The following is a 21,336-nucleotide window of genomic DNA, read 5'->3' as shown; positions in this document are numbered from 1 at the left end:
AGATATTCTTCTGCTGGCTTTAAGTGTTATGCTATAGATGTATAGCAACTTAACATCTAAGCATCTGCTGTGGTTCATTAGTAAACTCACACATGAACTAGGGCGTTTTCTATCTTCATTGCAGCCTGCTCATGCTCCTGTAGTGTGCTTGGCCATTATAGGTTGCTAAGCAATAATCCTCGTGCTTGCATTGTTTTCACTAATACAGAGAATGGAAGTAGAAATGTGTTTGGTTACAATTCTAGTCAAACACTTTTCTCCTGGAACCAGCAAACCAAGAAAAGAAAAAGAGGAACAGCAGTCAATAGATCAGGATTCTAAACAAGACTATCTGAAGCTGTCTTTTGACAGGTAGACCTCTAAATGCAAGGATTGCAAATTATGGAACTGACCCAAGGGCAAATTAACTTAGAGGTTTAATTGAATATAGATTCAAACAGGTACAGGGTTTTTCAGTAGGTCTGAGTTTGGACATTCTTAAATCTTTTTTACAGATTGACTGATTATTTATTCGCACACTCAATAAATAATTATTGATTTCTTACTACATGCCTGGTGCTATGCTAAGCACTGGAATTCTTTTTCAGGATCAATTTCCTAAATTCTTCATAGAATTAAAAGCCTTTCAAGCTTTCGCCTAACACTAATACCTTCATCTCTCTACCAGTTCACCTTCTACCATACAAAGACCTATTCAGGCCCTAAGGGTATAAGAGCTTTCAACTAAATAAGTAGGTACACAAAAGATTTCCTTGTTCATAATTTGAAAGGTCTAGCCTCATAAGGAACATTTATCATTTTCTGTACCTAGGCATGGCCCACTGCTGGGTATAGCCTCAGTGCAAAATCTATTTAAGGACATAAATGGGAATGAATTACAATTCACATTATAATAAGCCTTAGCAGGCTCTTTCAAATGTTATATAATGTTAGTGGAACTGACTGCTGATTAAACTAGTGAAAACTGAATCAGAAGGGTCACCCAGCAAGCTGCATGATGTTCCTATTTAAACATGGGCCCTGTCTGAAACTTAGGTACCTTGTCTTTATTATCAGAATTTCTCAACATTTGTACATAATGTAAATGACTGCTATAAAAGAAGGAGGAAAAAAACACTAATAAACATTATTAGAATTGAAATTCTATTGGTATAGGAAAAGGTAGTTTCTACAAAACTCTGTTAATCTTTTTTTTTTAAGAGAGAGAAAGAGAGAGAGAGAGAATTTTTTAATATTTATTTTCTTAGTTTTCGGTGGACACAACATCTTTATTTTATTTTTATGTGGTGCTGAGGATTGAACCTAGTGCTCCGCGCATGCCAGACAAGCGCACTACTGCTTGAGCCACATCCCCAGCCCTGTTAATCTTTTTTTAAAAAGTATTTTTAGTTGCAGATGAACATAATATCTTTATTTATTTATTTTTATGTGGTGCTCTATCACTGAGCCACAACGCCAGCCCCAAAACTTTGGTAATCTTAGGCTTGTATAATAAGGATAGAGTTGGGTAAACTGATAATTTAAAAAAAAGATTTCTCAAAATGCAAGATAAGCTTATAACCTAAAAAGACAAATAACTAGAATAAAAAAAAACTGATACATATTTTTTGATACACATTTTTTCATAACTTTATTTATTTATTTTAATGGGGTGCTGAGGATTAAACCCAATGCCTCACTTGTGCTAGGCAAGCACTTTACCAAGAGCCACGGCTGGAGTTTAACCACAGTATTTTTTATGCAAAGGAAAGTATTTGAGTGCAATTTGAGAACTGCTTAGCAAGATAATATCACTTGAATTTTGACAAGTTTGTAACAAGGATTATGACACTTTCTTTGACATGTTGAAACTGTCAGTTCAATAGCAGTTCCTCTTCCTACTTCTTTTACATATTTATATATATGTAAATTCATATATTTGTACATAAAGGAAGGATTCAGAATATAAGGTTGAATAGTGGCTGATCACTAAAAAAATAAGTATCTTGCATTGCATTTAATATCACAGCACACTGTGATGTTTTTAGTAAATATCACATACAAAAACAGTTGATGTGAATAAATCAACAAGCAAAATATCCTTCCCTCTATATGCTTTGAAAAGCAATAAGAGAAATTAAAAATACAAGAATAGCAAAGTCTACAAACTCTTGATATTCTCTAAGGAGGCAATAAATTACATGATATAATATATACATGAAGTTTTGCAGGTGCAAATTTGACCACAGACCACTGAATACCCAATTAAATTTATAACAAATTAATTGATCACATTTTGTTTGGCATGTTTAGAATGAGTTAATCATTATCCTGGCCTAGTAATTAAGATCAAGCCAGAGTATATGTAAGGTGTGTTGGTGGTAAAATGGTGGGATGAGGAGGAAGTAAAATCAGGAGACTAAGAAGTGGAGTCAGGTGGAGGAGAACAGTTAAAGACTTGACAGGAAGAAAAATTTTTAAAGTTTGTGAAGCTGTAAAAATAATACTCAGTTTATAAGAAAGGCAAACTAAGTGTCAGGAAGTTTAGTTCTTAAAGCACATGTATTACAATAAGTATTAATAAGAACAAGTAGTAAATAATTGCTCTTAATTGGCTTAAAAGACAAAAAAAACCAAAAACAACAACAAAAAAAACACCTCAGAAAAAGCACCTAGAAGTTATAACTAGGATCTACACAACAATTAATAGTTTAGAAAATACTTTAATAATTATTATTGTAATTTAGCCTGGTCAAGCCTAGCACATACTAAACTCTCATTAAGGTAAGTTGAATTGATGTGAATTTAAATATTGTAAAGATTTTCTCTTGGGCTGGGGATGTGGCTCAAGCGGTATCGCGCTCGGCTGGCATGCGTGCGGCCTGGGTTCGATCCTCAGCACCACATACCAACAAAGATGTTGTGTCCGCCGAGAACTACAAAATAAATATTAAAAATTCTCTCTCTCTCTCTCTCTCTCCCTCCCCACTCTCTCAAAAAAAAAAAAAAAGGATTTTCTCTTGGTACAGGGTTTCATTAAATGTCTGGAATTAGATGTTGCTGTAGTGAAAGAGATAAATGTCTTGTCCACTTATTTATTGTCTTTTTGATCCTGTAAATTTTCAGTTTGCATGATTATGTGGAATTTAGGTAAAGAATGGGGATAGGAGTCAAACTTTGGATCACACAGAACAAATGTGTGGTCAAGTACAATACTAAAAAGAATAAACAGGACCAAGAACAGTAATCAGCCCAAATGACTACAATTCATTTTATTTTTTTATTTTTCTTAAGAGAGAGAGAGAGAGAGAGAGAGAGAGAATCTTTTTTGTAGATGGACACAACACAATGCCTTTATTTTTATATGGTGCTGAGAATCGAACCCAGGTCCCGCCCATACTAGGCGAGTGCTCTACCACTGAGCCACAATCCCAGCCCAATTTTATTTTTATATTAATGGATTATCTACTAGGCATCAGTCAGCTCTCTAGACTATGTTTTTCTCTTTAATTAAGTAGCATAAGATGGAAAGTCATAAAGTTTCCTCAAAAAATGTTAGTAGAGTGTAAAGGGACTATACTTTATTTCCCAAATGGCATTTGAATATATCAGTGGAATATATTTTTGAAACACAAAATCTTACAGAATGATTCCCCAGTGAAAATTTAATGTTAGTTTTAGATCCTATTGTGTGTGACTAGTTCTCTACCTTGAGATTTTATTTCATCTGTTGCTTCTTCTGCCACATGGTTGCTGGTCTCTGTTGCAGAAACATCTGGTAAACTCTGCGAGCCCTTTGAAAGGAGAATACAAATACTAATTTCAAAATGAGTTGCTTTTCATCAAAGTTGCCTCAACTCTCCTACTTACTTTTTCTAGGATTTAATGTTACATATTAGAAGCAAAGCAGTAATCACAGTCTATTTACTACATTCACAAGATGAAATGTGTTGACTCAACAGGTCATCTTCCTATTGCTAACAGTCATATGCTAGCAACATCATTCCTGTTGTACATTAATCCTTGAATTATACAATATTTTCAACAAACATAATTTGAGAGCATATCATAATGAAATCAGAACTCTGAGAATGCTACTTTAAAAAAAACACATCTTCCATGGTTTGTGGTATAAAGAAAAACATTTCATCTTCACTGAGGAAACTGAAGATCAAGTTTATGAATAATAGTAGCAGAACAGCTTTTTGTGTTCCTGGTGTACTTCAATAATAGGATATTTAAAAACTCATATTAGTCATCTTGATGTAAATTCATATAACTATTTTATTTTTCTTTACAGTACTAGGTGTTGAATCCATGCTTGCATATGGCAGGCAAGCATTCCACTCTAGCACTGAGCTACCCTCCCTGATTTAATCTATTTATTATTTATTTATTCGAGACCAGGTCTTTCTAAGTTATTCCAGCCTCAGCCTTCTTAGAATCTGGAATTAAAGCAGTGCATCAACATGCCAGGCCTATAACATTTTAATTGCCTCCTTTTAAATTAAGTGTTCGTCCTCACTATAGTTTTGTGTTTATTTAAACACAAGGTTACTTAAATGATTAACATGGAAATTTCTTCTTCAGCAGGACAGCGAAGTTACCCTAAAAACTGGTATTTCCTGTAGTTAGGGTAATAGTTCTGATTTTAGAAAGCAGCCTTTATTTATGTGTAATTTATAATTGCTCTTCACAAATAATTTACCTATCTATGGAAATTTCCTATAACTGAGTAAGTCTGATTAATAGTTAACATGAATTCGCCCTTTTCCATTTGCTATTTTGCTCATCTTTTTGAACACCCACATTTTTTTCCTTCTTCATAAGAAAATTTTATCCTACTGCACTAAAATCTAATTGTCCATGACAACTCTACCTTAATAGGCTCTGTCTCTTCAGTTGAATCCTCTTTCTTTTCTTTGTTGTCTTTTCCATTTTCCTGAAAAGGGAATAGTGTTAGTAAGTGGTATTCAAAAGCAGCTGGGGATTAAGCTAACATTTTATACTATAATATAAAATTTTATTTTAGCTGGGTGTGATGGTGCATGCTTATAATCCCAGCAGCTCAGAAGGCTGAGGCAGGGGGATTGCAAGTTCAAAGCCAGCAACTTAATGAGACCCTAAGCAATTTAGTAAGACCATGCCTCAAAAAAAGAGAGAGACAGACAGACAGACAGACACTGGGGAGTGTAACTCAGTGGTAAAGTGCCCTAGGTTCGATCTTTAGTATAATAACAACAATAACCACAACAATAATAATAACAACAACAAAAATCACATAATGAGCAGATATCATTCAGAATAAAATTAGTTGTGTCAACAAATTCAAACAATTAAGTCACACTATATTATAATTAAGAAAGGCCAACCCACTAAAAGCAGGTTACTGTGCTTCAACATTATTTTGAGCCAAGTTTTTCAGCATTTCTGTCAAAACCTGATGCAGAATATTTTGACTATAAAAAGAGAAATAATTAAGTGATAGAAATGATATTCTATTTCAATTTCCCAAGAATGTGGAATTTCAAATCCTCTCATAAATAGTTAGAAACCTAAATAAGGCCAGGAACCTGAGCAGATTTGGCTTCCTCTTGAAATGGTGACTCACTCATCTGGACCACGTAAAAATATCACCAAATTGCATGGAAAAGATCAATATTACCAGATCAATATTAATAACATAAAGAGAGAAAGAAAATGTTGATAAACAACAAAAAGTGTCCTGGAAGATCAAAATTTTCCTCACCCCTCCCCCACCATTCTATTGACCCGTTGTAAAGTCTCAACTGCTGAATTTTTCAAACTGTACTAGTGTTATTACTTTTCTTACTGACCCAAGCTGTCAGTGCTAGACCAGAGGAAACTCACAGTAACTGACACCATTATCACTTTTTTTTTTCCAAAACATACTAAGGCAATTGAATTTTTAATGTTATTATCACTTTATTAATTTTTGAAATAATAATCAAGGTAAGGTAAAGTGCACTCTGATGGCTATCTAATCCCTGTGAGAAAGGTAAACAGAATAATGACCTCCTTAAAAAGTTTTTTTTTTGTTTGTTTGTTTGTTTGTTTGTTTTTGTGAGAGAGTGTTCTGGGAGTAATATGATTTTTCTGGTTTACTTATATTTAGGAATTAAAATGGATAATTACCACATCCTCATTTCACTGCAAGTGATCCATGATTTCAATCACAAAAAAATCACTGCTGTGCCAAAATTCATTGAGTTTGTGTATAAAAGGGCTAGGTGCTGTGTAAAGAATAAATTACATTTATGTGGTCTCTGCCTCCAGGGCAGTTACAGTCTAGACTCTCTTTAATTAGAAATAGCATATATATATTCTGGAGTATTCATTTTCTATCGATATAACACTTGTTCTAGTTGAATAAATCCAAAGTATTGCCTTTGGAGACAAAAGGTTCCAACACAAAACAGCTGCCTCAAAGTCAATTTTAAGTAGTTCATAAATAATTAACATAGATTTTTGTGGTATGTTTCAACTATACATTCTTTGCTTATGGTGTCTACCTCTTGGATTTGCTAATAAGCTTCCTTCCTCTTTTTTTTTTTTTTTTTTTTTTTGTTCCTGGAGATTGAACTCAGAAGTACACTACCCCTGAGCTACATCCCCCGTCCTTCTTGTTTGTTTTGGAGATAGGCTCTCACTAAATTGCCCAGGCTGGCCTTGAACTTACAATTCTCCTGTCAGCCTTGAGTTGCTGGGATTATAGCCATGTACCACCACACCTGGCTTCCATTTCTTCTGTTTTGTTTGTACATGTCTAGATATATTCAACTAAATAACCTTCATTGAATGCCTTCTATTTACAAGCAGATGTTGGGGTTAAAAAAGGATAATTAAAACCTGCCTTTGAAGAGTTCTAAGTTTAATGATGGAAAACAATTCAATGAACCTTCGAAGTACAAGAATAGAGGTACATACAAAATGTTAAGAAACAAAAGGAATAAACAATCATTTTTCTCAGGGCAGTCTGGTAAGTTTTCATGTAGTAGATTTCCAAGCTGAATTTTAAAGGACTAATAAGAATTTTGTGTAAGGAAAGGGGAAAGGCTATTTAAAACAGAAGAAACAATACACTCAAGGGTATGAAAGTTTAAAAAGTATTCATGTAACAGAGCATAGTTATGTAAAAACAGTGGCAGAAGATGAGGCTAAATAGGTGATTATAGTCAATATGTAAAGAATTACTAGTGAAAGGAAAGTGACCATAACACTTGAAGCGACCAACAGCTCTTTATTGCAGCAATGCAAAAGAGGAGAAAAGGGGGGGTAGAAGGCGGGGAGAGCAAAGAGAGAGAGAGAGGAGAGGAGAGAGTGAGAGGGAGAGAGAGGGCAAAAGTGAGAGAAGAAAGAAAGAGCAAAAGCAAGAGCAAGAGAGAGGGGCCTGGCAGGAAGGAGTTTTTAATAGCCAAAATCTAATGGGGTCTTTGGGTCTGCAAGCTGCCTTGTTGGTGTACAGTGATTGGATCATACAGTAGTTGCTAAGGATGTCATCTTCTGCCTTCAGGCAGATGGGGCAGGAGTCAGATGTGGGTTTTTGTTGCACCATACCCGTGAGGGTTGGGTGTTCAGCCTTGAGTGGGGTTGAGTGTTCAGACTTGATGCAAACAGGTGATAAAGGACCAGACTGAGGAGGGTTTGAGGGCGTGGGTTATCCTGCAGATAACTTAGTTCAGCCTGCCCTGCACCTAACAACTAGCTTTTGTACTTTTTTCTGTGCTCTTAAGTGGAGGACAAACGTTACCAAATATTGGTGTTTAAAAAAAGTTAATTCCTGCCAGGCACGATGGCACACGCTGGTAATCCTTGTGGCTCGGGAGGCTGAGACAGGAGGATTGTTAGTTCAAGCCAGCCTCAGCAATGAGGCACTTAGCAACTCAGTGAGACCCTGTCTCTAAATAAAATACAAAACAGGGCTGGGGATGTGTCTCTGAGTTCCATCCCTGGCATTAAAAAAAAAAAAAAAAAAAAAAAGTAAACTCCCCCAGCAACATAGAAGATGGGTTGGAAATGTGAAAGACTGAGGAAAGTGAGAAGATAAATTTTGCATCTTAAATGTTGCATTCAAGGTAAATCCAGCCCTTGCTGTAGTATAGAGTTTGCTGGACATTGTCAGTATAACCCAACCATATCCCCTCAGGTTTACCTTTTCAGTACATGCAGATAGACTGCAAGCTCCTGCAATCCTGCTTCAGGATTTTCTCTAAATCCACGTGGACAGACCAGAAGTGCTTGGAAGCTAATACCTATGAGAAAAGCCCTTAGCCAATGATGGATAGGAAGTTGACCCATGGGTGGGAGATTTCTGAGGTAGATTTTATACTGTTTTCCAGAGTTTCTCAGTGATTAAGCCTCAGCTGCCCACAGTGTAACCTGCCCTATAAAGAATGTTGGGCTTCCTTCACATCTCTGTATTACTTTCCTACTCCCTTTACCATTGTTTCTTGAAACCATCTTCCAAATGAACTTGTGTTCAAATCCTTAGGTCAGGATCCTTTCCTAAAACATATATAATCAATAGGATTGGGGGGCGTAATTAAATCTAAGGACTGAAAGAGAAGGAGCAATTAGGAACTTACTGAGTGTTTCTTTTCTTTCTTATTCAAAAAGCTGGCTAGGTGTGATGCCATTGAATGAAATAAGGAAAAGAGAGAGAAATGGGTTTAAAGAATGATTCAATGAGTTTGTGTTTAGACATTCAAGATACCTGAAGGATTGCCTGATGTAGTTTCCAGCAGGAGTCAGAAGGTCACTGAAATGTATTATGATGTATTGGAAGAAAATTATATAGAATTAAGTCCGCTGGAATATGATGGGGGAACTGTCCATTCAGAACACATTACCTTGCATTTTCATTACTCCAAGTAGATAATACTCTGTATGCTTCACACTCTTTCTTATGAGAACCCAGAGTCATTCATTTAGGTTGTTGGCTATGAGACAGAGCTTCTATAGATCTAGTTAAGAACCCTCCATACTTACTTTCTTCAGATTTGTAACTTGTCGAATTGCAGCATTTGGCATCTTAGTATGCAGGACTGTTAATCATATATGATAGTCAATTGTCCTTGAAGAAGAGGTTTCCCAGTATAAGAGAAAAATCAAAAATCATTCTGATTACTCATTCTAATAGAAGAACTGTGTTTTATTTAACTTCCTTGAGATTCTTGAACACTTGAGTGTCAGCTGAATTTGCAGGATGATGCTACTTGGTAGTATCTTGTGGGACTGAGCCCTTCAACCTGTGGGATCTGTATGTAGATAATGCCAGAACCAAACTGAATTATAGGATACCCAGTTGGTGGCTGCTGGAAAATTATTTGGTATGTAGAAACAAAGAAATAAAACCCCCACTCATCTGTTCATAAAGGTGTTCTGGGTTACATGTGAGAATAGGAAAAACACTTTGGTTTGAAGTCTATGGTGCATCTAAGGTAACTACAGCAACAACAAAAACCAAACTCAATTACTGTCAGATTAACACAACTCCACTTACTAGTGGCCTGAAAGAAGAGATGTACCTATTTCTCAAAATAAATTCTATTTACCTCAGTTCTACTACTTGTTTACATATAATGTCCAGCATTTTAACACATTATGAGACTCATTAAACAGCAAGAGAAAAAATGACCCATTGTCAGAAGATAAAGGCACTGTGTAGAACTAGAGAAATGTTAGAACTATTCAATAGAGACTTTAAAATAACAATGATTAATAATTATATTGATAATTGATTAAAATGTATAACTAAGATCTATATTTTTATATATGAATATATATGTATACACACACACACAGACACACACACACACGCACATTTTTTTTTTTTGGTACTGGGGAGTGAACTCAGAAGTGCTTTACCACTGAGCCATATCCCCATCCCTTTCTATTTCTTTGTATTTTGAGACAGGGTCTCGATAAGTTGCTGAGAGCCTCACTAAATTGCTGAGGCTGGCTTTGAACTTGCAATCCTCCTGCCTCAGCTTCCTGAGCTGCTGAGATTACAGTCATGCACCAACATGCCTGATATTATTTTTATAATACATATAATTGCAATTATAATATATAACAATATAACTTTTAATCCTGTTAATATAAATATTTAAATATTGCAATAGCTATTAAAATAATTACAAATAAAGAACTTAGTGGAAATAAACATCCATAGTTATGTGTTTTCAGCACAGAGATAGAAACCATAAAGAAAAGCCAAATAGAAATTCTGGATATAAAAATCATGATTATAGCGGTGAGGAATTCCTTTGATAGGTTTATTAGTAAACTGGACCCAGCAGAAGAATCAATCAGTGGCTTTGAAATTAGGTCAATTGAAATTATCCATTCCTGAAATCAAAGTGGGGGAAAGAATAACAGCACTTAAGAGCTATGGGGCAATCTTAAATAGTTTAACTTACATGTAATTAGAATCCCAGAAGAGAAAAGAGAGTGAGATGAAAGAAGTTTGAAAATAAAATTACTGATAACTTTCCAAATTTATGAAAGATAACAAATCAGCTTCAAAAAGCTTTGAAAATTCCAAGCAGGATAAATACAAAAAAAGCACACCAAGGCATATATACAAAAAAAACTGCAAAAATCCAAAGATAAAATATTGAAAATAGCCAGAGAAGTAAGAAACATTACACACAGAAGAACAAAGATAGTAAGGCCAAATAATTTCCCATCAAAAACTACACAGGCCAGAAAACAATAATGACTTTGCTAAAATATTGGGGGGGAAAAGAAGAAAATTCTATACCTAGTAAAAATCTTTCATGAATAAAAGTAAAAAAAAAAAAGTAAGACAAAGGTTTTTTTTTTTTTTTTTGCAAAAGAACAAAAGAGAGGATGTATTACCAGCAAAATTGCACAAGTAAAGTTGAAGGAATTTTTTTAAGACAATATTTGATTAACAGGTGGAAATGTAGATTTACATAAAGAAATGAAGAGTGCTGAAAATGATACAAATATGGGAAATATGTTTTTAATCTTATCAAAAGATAACTGGTTGCCTAAAGCAAAAAATAGTATGCATACATTGTGGAAGATATAATATATGCAGACATATGTTATTATTTGGTAATTGTAGCATAAATAATGGGAATTAGGCATAATGTTGTAAGTATATTGTTAAGTAATATAATACATTAAGTATACTAAGGTAAGTTAAAGATTTACATTGTAGGGCTGGGGTTGTGGCTCAGCAGTTGAGCGCTCGCCTAGTATGTGCGAGGCCCTGAGTTTGATCCTCAGCACCACATAAAAATAAATAAAAAAAGGTATTGTGTGCAACTACAACTAAAAAATAAATTAAATCTCAAAGCATCTACTAAAATATAGTATGTTTTTGCTTATATCATTATTATATCATAATGATACAAGGAATTTTATCATTATATTAATTTTATAATTTATCATTTTAAGTTTTTGTTTACTATATTTTAGTAGAAACAAAGAAATAAAAAACAATCCATAAGAAGGCAGGGAAAGAAAAAAAGATTATCAAGAACAAATTCATGCATATCAAAAATTACATTAAATGCCACTGGTCTAAACTTTTCAATTATAAATCAGAGATTAGATTTTTAAAAAGATCCAGCTCAGGGGCTGGGATTGTGGCCCAGCAGTAGAGCACTCATCTCGCACGCCCAGGACCCCTGGGTTCCATCCTCAGCACCATGTAAAAAATAAATGAGTGAAATAAAGGTATTATGAATAAATATTAAACAACAACAACAACAATAAAAGATCCAGCTCAGTGACATAAGCCTGTAACCCCAGATATTCAGGAAAGTGAAACTGAGGCAAGAAGATCTCTTGAACCCACTTCTTTAAGGCCGGACTGAATAACACAGTGAGAACTTATCTCGAGAGAGAGAGAGAGAGAGAGAGAGAGAGAGAGAGAGAGAGAGAGAGAGAAATACAATAATAATTTTTGTATAAAAATGTATTTTAGGGCTGGAGTTGTGGTTCAGTGGTAGAGCACCTGCTTAGCATGTGTGAGGCACTGGGTTCCATCCTCAGCACCACATAAAAATAAATAAATAAAATAAAGATATCGTGTGCATCTCCAACTTAAAAAATTTCAAAAAAATATACTTTAATTATAAAGAAAAAAGAAAAAAAATATATATATCATGAACACTTAAAGGAAAGCTGGAGTGACTATATTAATATCAAAATCAATTTCAGAAAACAGAATATTAACAGAGAGCTTCCATGGCAGTCATAAAATAATCTTTTTTTCCCTTATGGCTACAAAACAAATATTGGTAAAATAATAACAATAATGCTAGTAGTAGTAAAATTTAATACAAAACTTAACTATGTGTGCTGTACAACTGTATTGTTAATTGAATTGAGAGCCCTTTTTATTCATGTGAAATAGGGACACTGACTGAGGAAAAGGAAAATACTGAATTTTGGAATAGAGACATCCATAGCTGATCTAGGAGATACAATCATGAACTCCTTAGTCACTGTGAGCCCCTCTAGACAATAAAAAGTCTGTCCTCTGGTATTTAAGGAGACTAGCTTTCTTTTCATTGAAAACACTGTAATAATCTCTGCCAGGGAAGTTGCCTTGCAAGGAGAAGCCCATTTTCCTCAAGACATACCCCAACCATCTCCTACTGCTAGAAAATCAAAACTAAAAGTCAGACCTTAAAATGCTCCAGTGAATAAATGCAAAGCCTCACCAGGAAGAAATAGCCTTTATCAAAATAATTTCCCTATTTGTTTATATATTGGCAGAAACCCAGAGAATATGTGTGGGAGTATATTATAAGGAAGTTAAAGCAATAAGGACAGAATGCTGGATCGGGCAGAATTTATTGATATGGGTATATTTATCAGCAATTATAATAGATAATGGATTTAATGTGTTAGCCTATACGGCTAGAAGTGTTGCTAACCATTTACTTGATAGGTTCATTGAAACTTGGATTCTACAGTTACCTGTTGCATGAAATTGAAACACCAGAACTTCCCTGGCATAATGTAGAGAAAAATCCAATATCTTGGGGAGATAAACATGTTAGAATGAAATTATCACATATGACCTGCATATCTTCTTTAAGAAGACTCAGATTTACTAAGGCACTGAGAAATACGTTTGCAAGTGGGAGTGCCTGTATCCTCTGTCTGTCTGCCTGTGTCTCTCTTTCTTTACTTCTTTCTCTGGGGATTGAACCTGGGCCTCATGTATGCCAGGGCACCCAAACTGAAGGGAAGGACAAGTGTCTTTGAGGAACAATCAGTTGCTATGGCTGTAACCCTAACAGTCTTGCCTCACAGCCACATTAGTTCTCTTGCTCTCTGCTATAAATATAGTCCACAAAGATACTGAACATCTTGACCTTTTAAGCAGCATCACTTTGATCCAGTGATACATTGATGACAGAATGCTAATTGTATCTGAGGAGCAGGAAGTCGTAAGATCTTTAATTGTCTTCATGAGTTATATGCAAACAAGAGAGTGGGAGATAAATTCCATTTCTGGTATCAATTTCCTTTTCAGTCAAGTATCAGTTATTGAATTATTGTTTCAGCTCCAAAACCACTCATTTTTATTCTTCTTTGATGCTGGAGCTGAGACTCTGAAAACCATGTTTTTTGTTTTTCTTTTTTTTTTTGCTTTGCCAGCTGCGTTCTTCTCTACCTCCTGATTGCTTCTTGTAGACTTATAGTTCCTACATGCTTCACCATAGTAATGTTTCTGCATTTTGATAGAAGCATTTCTTTCTGTAGCAATGCCTGAATCCAGCTTGTAGTTTTTCTATCGTTCTTTAGTTTCAATTGACTCAAAGACACCAACATCAGTCAGCCAAGTGCTCTTGTCACAGAAGACTGGGTTCTAGACTCTGGATTCATGAAGCCCCTCCTCCAAGCTCAAAAGCACCAATACCAGCTGAGGAGTGCCTTCTTCCTAGAGACCTGAGTGCCTTTTTCCCACATCCCAAAAAATAGTAGCAATTGTTACCTCTGTGATACGGGTTTTTTTTTGTTGTTGTTGTTGTTGCTTGTTTTGTTTTACCTTTTAGTTGCTTAAGAACTTTATAACTAGATAATAAATGTTTGTTAAATTCTCCTTGAAAATAACTTTATCTTTTGGGTTTTTTCTCTCTTTCTTTTTCCTTTCTTTCTTTTTTTTTTTTTTTTTTTTTTTTTTTTTTTGGTGAGGCTGGGCATCAATACCCAGGGTCTTTGCATATGTTAGGTAAGCACTGTACCACTGAGCTACATCCCCAGCCCACTGGTGTATTTTCTATCTTCTGTCTGAACACTGACAGTTATATGGAGTAGGTAAGATTATTAAAATTTAAGAAACATTACAGAAAGGTAGAGGCAACACTTGATAATCACAATCCAGTTACTTTTGGATCTTATATATCTGTGATAGACTGATTTATACTCATAACAAAGCTCAAGTCATTTCAAATGTAAGGGATTAGATTTTCAAGGATAGGACCATGATTTTTATTATTTTTCTTCTTCTTCTCCCACTGCTTTCTCCCTTATATCCCCCACCCTCTTTGAATAAACTTAGCTATGTAAACTGTAGTCATACTTCATTCTGCTTGTGATGAATGAGTTACATATATACTGCAAGATAGTTATCCATACTAGGAGTAGCTTGGAAAAACTGGAGTGCTTAGTACTTCTAAGTAAGTCACTCTTGGCCAGAAGCAATATGATCTTCCCAGAGAGCACCCTCAGGTGAGATGCCTGCTCTAGTATGGCCTAGGGTTCTACTGGTCGCAAGCACAATAGATCTATGGGACTGTGGCTCAGTGGTAGAGTGCTTGCCTAGCATGTGTGAGGCACTGGGTTCGATTCTCAACACCACATATAAATAAATAAAATAAAGGTCCATTGACAACAATATTAAAGAAAAATAAGTGAGTTGCTGTGCATATTGATGCTCATCATAAACACTGAGCTTTAGAGGTACTGGAGGAGTACAAGTTCCAGTTAACCAAGGAGCAGGACTTAGCCTCAGTTGTGGCCAAGAAAGTGGGAAGCCTCAGGGGCCACCTGACAAATACTCATAGATGGATTCAACTCCCTATTTCTCTTCATATATATTGAATTTTCCCTGTATATGTCTCATGTCCCCTTTTAGGTATGTCCAAGTTAGCTGCAGAATTATTGCTCTAGTAACAAGGTTATATTCTGCAAATTAGAGAGATTTTTCACTATTTTACAATGTATACTTGATATATAGAGTTTGAGTGGATTCTAAATCCAGTCACATTATAAGAGATTATGTTTGCCGATGGGAAAATTTTACTTGCAAATATAGAATTGTGGCAAAAACTGTTTAATTTTTTTTTATCAGCTACATGTATAAACTGTTTTCATCAACAATGATTACCAAGAACTTGAAGAGACTTGTTCAGGAACTGTACACAGTGATTTTAGTCATAAAACCCTAAATAAAAGTGTTGAATTAACAGAAGAAATTTCAGGTTTTTCATCAAAATTTTTAGAAGATTTAATTTATAGCTTATACAAATTCAATATTTAATATCCTTAATACACTAATTTTATTTTCTCATTAAAAGTATATGATTGGGGCTGAGATTGTGGCTCAGCGGTAGAGTGCTTGCCTAGCATGTGTGGGGCCCTGGGTTCAATCCTCAGCACCAATAAAAATAAAATAAAGATATTCTGTCCAACTACAACTAAAAAATACATTTAAAAAAATGATTTATAAAAAAATGTATGATATAAGTCAGGTGTGGTGGTGCATGCCTGTAATCCCAGCAGCTCAGGAGGCTGAGGAAAGAGAATCATGAGTTCAAAGCCTGTCTCAGCAAAAGCTGTCTCTAAATAAAATACAAAATAGGGCTGGAATGTGGCTCAGCGGTTGAGTGCCCCTGAGTTCAATCGCCAGTATCCCAAACACACACCAAAAAAAAAAAAATATATATATATATATATATATGATATAGGGCTGGGGCTGTAGCTCAGTGGCAGTGTGCTTGTCTAGCATGTGTGAGGCATTGGGTTCAATCCTTCGCCACATAAAAATAAACAAAATGAAGGCATGCTGTCTATAAACACCTACCAAAAAATGTTTTTTAAAGTATATGACATAAAGAAAACATTTTCTTTTTTACCAAGCCCCATATAGTTGTCTCCAAATCCCCTTTAATTTATCCCAGTGTGCTGTACAAATATAATTTCTGTGGATGTCATGATATGAATAAAAGGTTGACAACTATTGTTTTAACCTGCAAATGGATTCTTACCCTGAGCTTCCTCAATGTATTTTGTGAGTTTATGAAATATGCAAGAACATTTTTCTGGAAAAAAGGTCAATAGTTTTCATTAGATTCTCAAAGCTTAAGAATCAGATGATCTGAGGCTTTTCAAGTAATCCTCAAAGAAGTAATGATACAAGGGTTAAATGGACTCCAGAGATACAACAAGCCCTCCAGTACTATGGGTATAAAGAGTAAAGTTGCTATAGATAGAAAAGGACTTTGGTTTTTTTGGCTCCATCTTTGGGGAATTCTGTTTTGGTCTCTCTTAAATTTAACTAGCATAGTAAGAGGATCCTAGGATCTTTAATAGTAGCTACCACCTCTTAGATCACCAGAATACCAAGCAAGAATCAGGGTGAAGCCCAGGGAAAAGTAAGTATAAATGGCACAGCGAGAATAGATTTCAAATGTTCAGATGTGATATAGCATAGTTCAGAAAGTGGCTATATTGGAATCTATAGCCAAAATCCGAAAGCCAATATCATAAAAAGTACATTTGCCCAGACTGTCTCCTCTGTGTTTCTATAGAAGTTTGTACACATTTAGACTTCTCCTATATATGTATATATTTCTCCGGGGGTGACTAGCAGAGTGACTGAAGCCAGTAAATTATACTGCAATTATTTTTTACTTGTTTTTTCCTGCTCACAGGTTATCAGACTCTGACAGGTAGATAAACATTTATTTTTATCTTAAAGCAATATCTAGTATATAACACACACTTATATTTCTTAATAATAAATTAATAAACATGCACCAATAATTTTTAAATCTTAGTTTCCTTTGATGGTAATATACTAGGAAGAGATATATCCCTTGCAAATTATTAAGCTAACTTCCTGATACAAACTTAATGTGAATTTGGGTATCTTATAATCTAATTTTGACGGGAATCTCATCGTCTTAGATATGTTGAACAAAAATGTTCTATAGTTATCTACAGATGAGACATGTCTTGACCACTAATCTGTTAAAAAAGGTATGAATCATGTCTTTTTGTTCTTTTTATTCCTTTTTTGCTTGAAGCTATTTTCTGCACATAGGGTACATTCAACAAAAGCTGACTGAACTTGGAACAAACTATAGGAAACAGAAAGTTAATTGCATGTAGGGCTTTGCAGTTTATACTTTACTATACGTTATCTTACTTGATCATAAGAATCTTATGAGTTATGGTTCCATCTTGGAGATGAAGAAGTTAAAACTCAAAAAGTTCAAGTAATTTACCTAAGGATATACAAAGCTAGAACTGGAAATTAGGTCTCCTGACTTCTATGGTAGTGCTCTTTCTAACTCTAAGATTAATGGAATGAAGCTTCTCACCTTCCAGATGGATTCATCACAACTTACTCTCACCCCTAACCTGTGTTGAGGATCAAATTCAGGCCTTGCTAGGCAAGTGCTTCACCATTGAGCTGAATCCCCAGTCCCAGATGAATTTCTTTCTTTCTTTCTTTTCTTTTCTTTTCTTTTTTTTTTTTTTTTCAGTACTGGAGATTGAACCCAGGGCACTAAATCATCGAGGACATTCCCAGCCCTTTTTATCTTTTATTTCCACACAGAATCTCACTAAATTACCCAGAGTGGCCTTGAACTGGTGATTTTCCTGCCTCAGCCTTCTGAATTGCTGGGATTCCAGGTATGTACCACCACACCCAGTCCCAGTTGAATTTTTTAAAAAAAATTTTTAGTTGTAGTTGGACACAATACCTTTATTTATTTTAATGTGGTTCTGAGGATCAAACTCAGGGCCTCACACATGCTAGGCAAGCGCTCCACAGCTGAGCCACAACCCCAGCCCCAGTTGAATTTCTTAAGAAAGTGTTAGTACACATAAGTAGATAATCAGTATTGTCATTCCTAAATCAGTAAAAGAATCAAGATACATTACTAAGACCTATTGCTTTGAGTAATCCTTTTTCTAGAATAATACTTTAGTTTATAACCACATATCTCATTTATATGAGATCATTTAGCTTTCAACTATATTTCTTGGCTCTGTACAATAGCTTCCTGTTTGGTCTCAAAAGCAGTAGTTCAAAGTTCTTACTTCTGAACCTTGCCTTTTCTTTTCCTGTTTACTACCTCGCTCCAGGAAAAACAGATTGTTTAATCTGTGAACCATACATCTTTGTTTAATTTTGTCTCGCAGGCACTCTTGATCACCACCAGGGGGCAAAAGCCTACCAGCTGGCTTCCCTGCAATACAGCCCATATAGGACTGTGCAGTACAGGGACCCTCAGTGTCTGATTCGTGATGGAACCTCCCTGCTAATTATTTCAACCACAGGGCCCCAGGGAGAGAACAAAGGCTCAGCACAGAGGGCTCTTGTGGCACTTAACTGTACAGCAACCAGAAAGAGCTCATGACAGCCCTGTGAGTTTAAAAGGAGCAGAGATCCAAGAGTGTTTGAGGGACAAACAGGAGGAGGTGGGCTTTAATAGCTGCAAACTCCTGAGTGTGTGTGTTTTCAACAGCTTTGATATGTATGGGGGTGTTTACCAGCTCATCCACTCAAATGGAGAAAAAGCTTTGTCAACTCTGTTTCTCAGTGTAAATAACCAGTGGTATTTGCCTTGTGTGATTTCTTTTTAATCTTGATTTTCCATTACATTCTTTGCTTAGGTTCCGTCAACGGTTTATCTTTTAGAAAACTGTTCCTTTAATGCATGTACAAATATGTAACAACAAATTCTAGCGTTACGTATAATTATAATGTATCAATAAAACCTGGAAAAAATGTTTACAATTATTCCTTTGAGATTTTTTTATTCGACATTGTCACTCATTTGACCATAAAACAATGAAATACTGAGTCGAAGATGAAAGTTCAACGAGCAAATCCTGTTTAATTGGCAGAATTTCTTCACAGCAGGATGTAAATGGGAAGTAAATAGCAGGTTGGACCTTTACAACTCTGTGAGCCCAGCTTTCTCGGCCTCCAGGCTCACTCACAGCTTCTTCCACCTTAGGAATAATGAATGACTTAATAGAAAATCGAAGAAGCATGAGGGTACCATGAAGTTTTCCTGGGTTTACAAAAGAAAATCTTACAAAAAGTCTCATTAAAAAAAAAAAAATGGACAGAAGGGTGAGAAAGCTCAGATTCCCCCGTCCCCCAAAATCCAGGTGAAAGGGGGTAAACTGGTCTCATGGGCTCGCCCAGCCTCATCCACACCCAGTGAAAGCATCTAAAATCCCGCGGAGTCCTTTCCCACCGGAAAACGCGCTTGGCCTCTGGATTTTCGCCTCGGTTTCTTTTCTCGCAGGTTGGTTAGGCTGTGCGCCCCACCTCATAAAATGGTCGTCTCTTAGGAGTGAGGACTCCGGCAGCCCCCGCCCGGAGACCCCTCAATGGGCTGGTTTCCGTCGGCCGCTTCCGCCTACCCCACCCTATTGCACCCCACTCCCCCTTCACTCTGCAGCACCCCGCGCGGTCCGGGCGGCTACGAAGGAAACCCGCGAGGGGGCGGCGGCCCGGGGCGCACGCACCCGGCCTGCTTCCGGCAACTCAAGGGTTACGACAAGGCGGCGGCGCGCGCCGAGGGGAGAGGCGGTTGCTGACAGGTGGCGCCTGCGCACTGGGAGTGCTCATTGTGCCCCGCAGCTGCCGAACCGCCCGCCCGCCCGCCAGCCGCCCGTTCGGCGCGTCAGTCTGCGAGAGTACGGTGGTGGGTACGGAGCGTGCAGCCGTTCCCGCGGCCTCCTCTTCCTCTCCGTTCTCCTCACTCCTACCCCGCACCCCTTTCCCTCACCCCGGCTCCGTCACCTTCCCGCCCCCCACACTCAGGACAAGAATGCCCTGTCCGGAACAACCCAGCAGCGCCTAGATGGCTTTGGTCACGGTCCAGCGGTCGCCTACCCCCAGCACCACCTCCAGCCCTTGCGCCTCGGTGAGTCCCTCCCGGCGGTCACTCCGCTTGCTTCTGTCACTGCGGCTCCGCTTTGCCTCAGCGGGTCCCGCCGAACGCCACTGCGCACGCGCCGCGCCTCTTCCCAGGCCTTGGCACTCCGCTGCCGCGAACCCCCCACGCCATCGTCTTAAAGACGAGCAGCTGGAACTACAAGACATTGATTTTTTTTTTTTTTTGCCCGCATCAACCTGAGCGCCCTGCCCCTCACAGTCCTCTCCCTGAAATCCCCCTTGGCATGCCTTCCTATAGCTTGAGCACTTCCTTTCGGGAATGAGTCATTCTTGCTTTTCACCCTCCCCCCTTCTTTACCTCTGTTGCTCTGATGCAGGGAGGGGACCTGGGGAACTCCTGCGTTGCCCCTTACCCACATCCATATGCTCTTACCCATACCATTTCAGGGACCCGTTCAGTATTTGCACACTGCACACCCTTTTTGGGACTCTCTGGGATGTGTGCATTCCCTCTAGTCACTTGCCTTTTTTCTTGTACTCTGTACTATTCAGGCTTCATTGGACTGCTGAACCATAGTTACTCGTTGGTTTTTTTCCTTCAGCTAAAAGGTGGCAGTGCTTTCCTCTGCTTGGACTTCTTACCTTTCTTCAGTGAGGTCTTGAAGCATCTGACGCTGCTTGATGGCCAGTGCCAATTCATTTCCATCTTACAGACATTTATGCCTTACACTCATTGCTGATGATCGTTCTTGTTCTTGGTCGTGTTTGAGAGGCTTATTACTTAAGATGCCTATGCCAATAAAGCATTCTTCCAGAAGGAAGATACTCAGTAACCAGCCTTTTCGTGCTGGGCCCGTCTTTGCCTTCGCTCCTTGCTCCACCCCCACTCCTTTACAACTATACTCTTAGGCTTAATTTTTTGAAAATATTTATTAAAAAATAAATATTGCACTGGTGGGCAAAATAGACTTTAAACAAACCAACATCTACATGCTTTAGGGAGAAATAGACTGAATGAAAATATGAACAGGAAAACTATCTTGAACTTCCTATAGAATTGTAATGGTGGATTTAGTAGTATCAAGTTGCAAAGAGGTACTCAGTAAACAATGTGTAAAAAAAAAATTGGGTTAATGTGTGAGGTTTGATAGCTTGAAAATATGTTGGTTTGTGATTTCAATATAGTTTCCTGA

At 37.0% G+C, this 21,336-nt stretch overlaps 2 protein-coding genes across 4 annotated transcripts in view; one reads left to right on the top strand and one right to left on the bottom strand.

The window, feature by feature from the left end:
- The window catches only part of Efcab5 (EF-hand calcium binding domain 5), a 130,766-nt gene extending 121,736 nt beyond the window's left edge, over positions 1–9,030 (bottom strand). The window contains exons 1-3 of the mRNA XM_078041082.1: positions 8,989–9,030; positions 4,859–4,921; positions 3,689–3,773 (exon numbers count right to left, since the gene is read on the bottom strand). Coding sequence (XP_077897208.1) covers positions 3,689–3,773; positions 4,859–4,921; positions 8,989–9,030 — 190 coding nt within the window. The remainder of the gene's footprint in view (positions 1–3,688; positions 3,774–4,858; positions 4,922–8,988) is intronic.
- A 10,829-nt stretch (positions 9,031–19,859) lies between these two features.
- Positions 19,860–21,336, top strand: part of Ssh2 (slingshot protein phosphatase 2) — a 254,433-nt gene continuing 252,956 nt past the window's right edge. For 2 of the 3 annotated variants that reach the window (XM_021728139.3, XM_040269241.2), the window contains exon 1: positions 19,861–20,171. In XM_021728139.3, coding sequence (XP_021583814.2) covers positions 20,109–20,171 — 63 coding nt within the window. In that variant the 5' untranslated portion in view covers positions 19,861–20,108. Of the gene's footprint in view, positions 20,172–21,336 lie in introns of all 3 variants that reach the window. The other variant, XM_078042588.1, reaches the window with a different exon arrangement.

This window comes from Ictidomys tridecemlineatus, chromosome 3, assembly GCF_052094955.1.
Source record: "Ictidomys tridecemlineatus isolate mIctTri1 chromosome 3, mIctTri1.hap1, whole genome shotgun sequence".
NCBI lineage: Eukaryota > Metazoa > Chordata > Mammalia > Rodentia > Sciuridae > Ictidomys > Ictidomys tridecemlineatus.
This window is presented reverse-complemented; position numbering and strand designations above follow the sequence as displayed.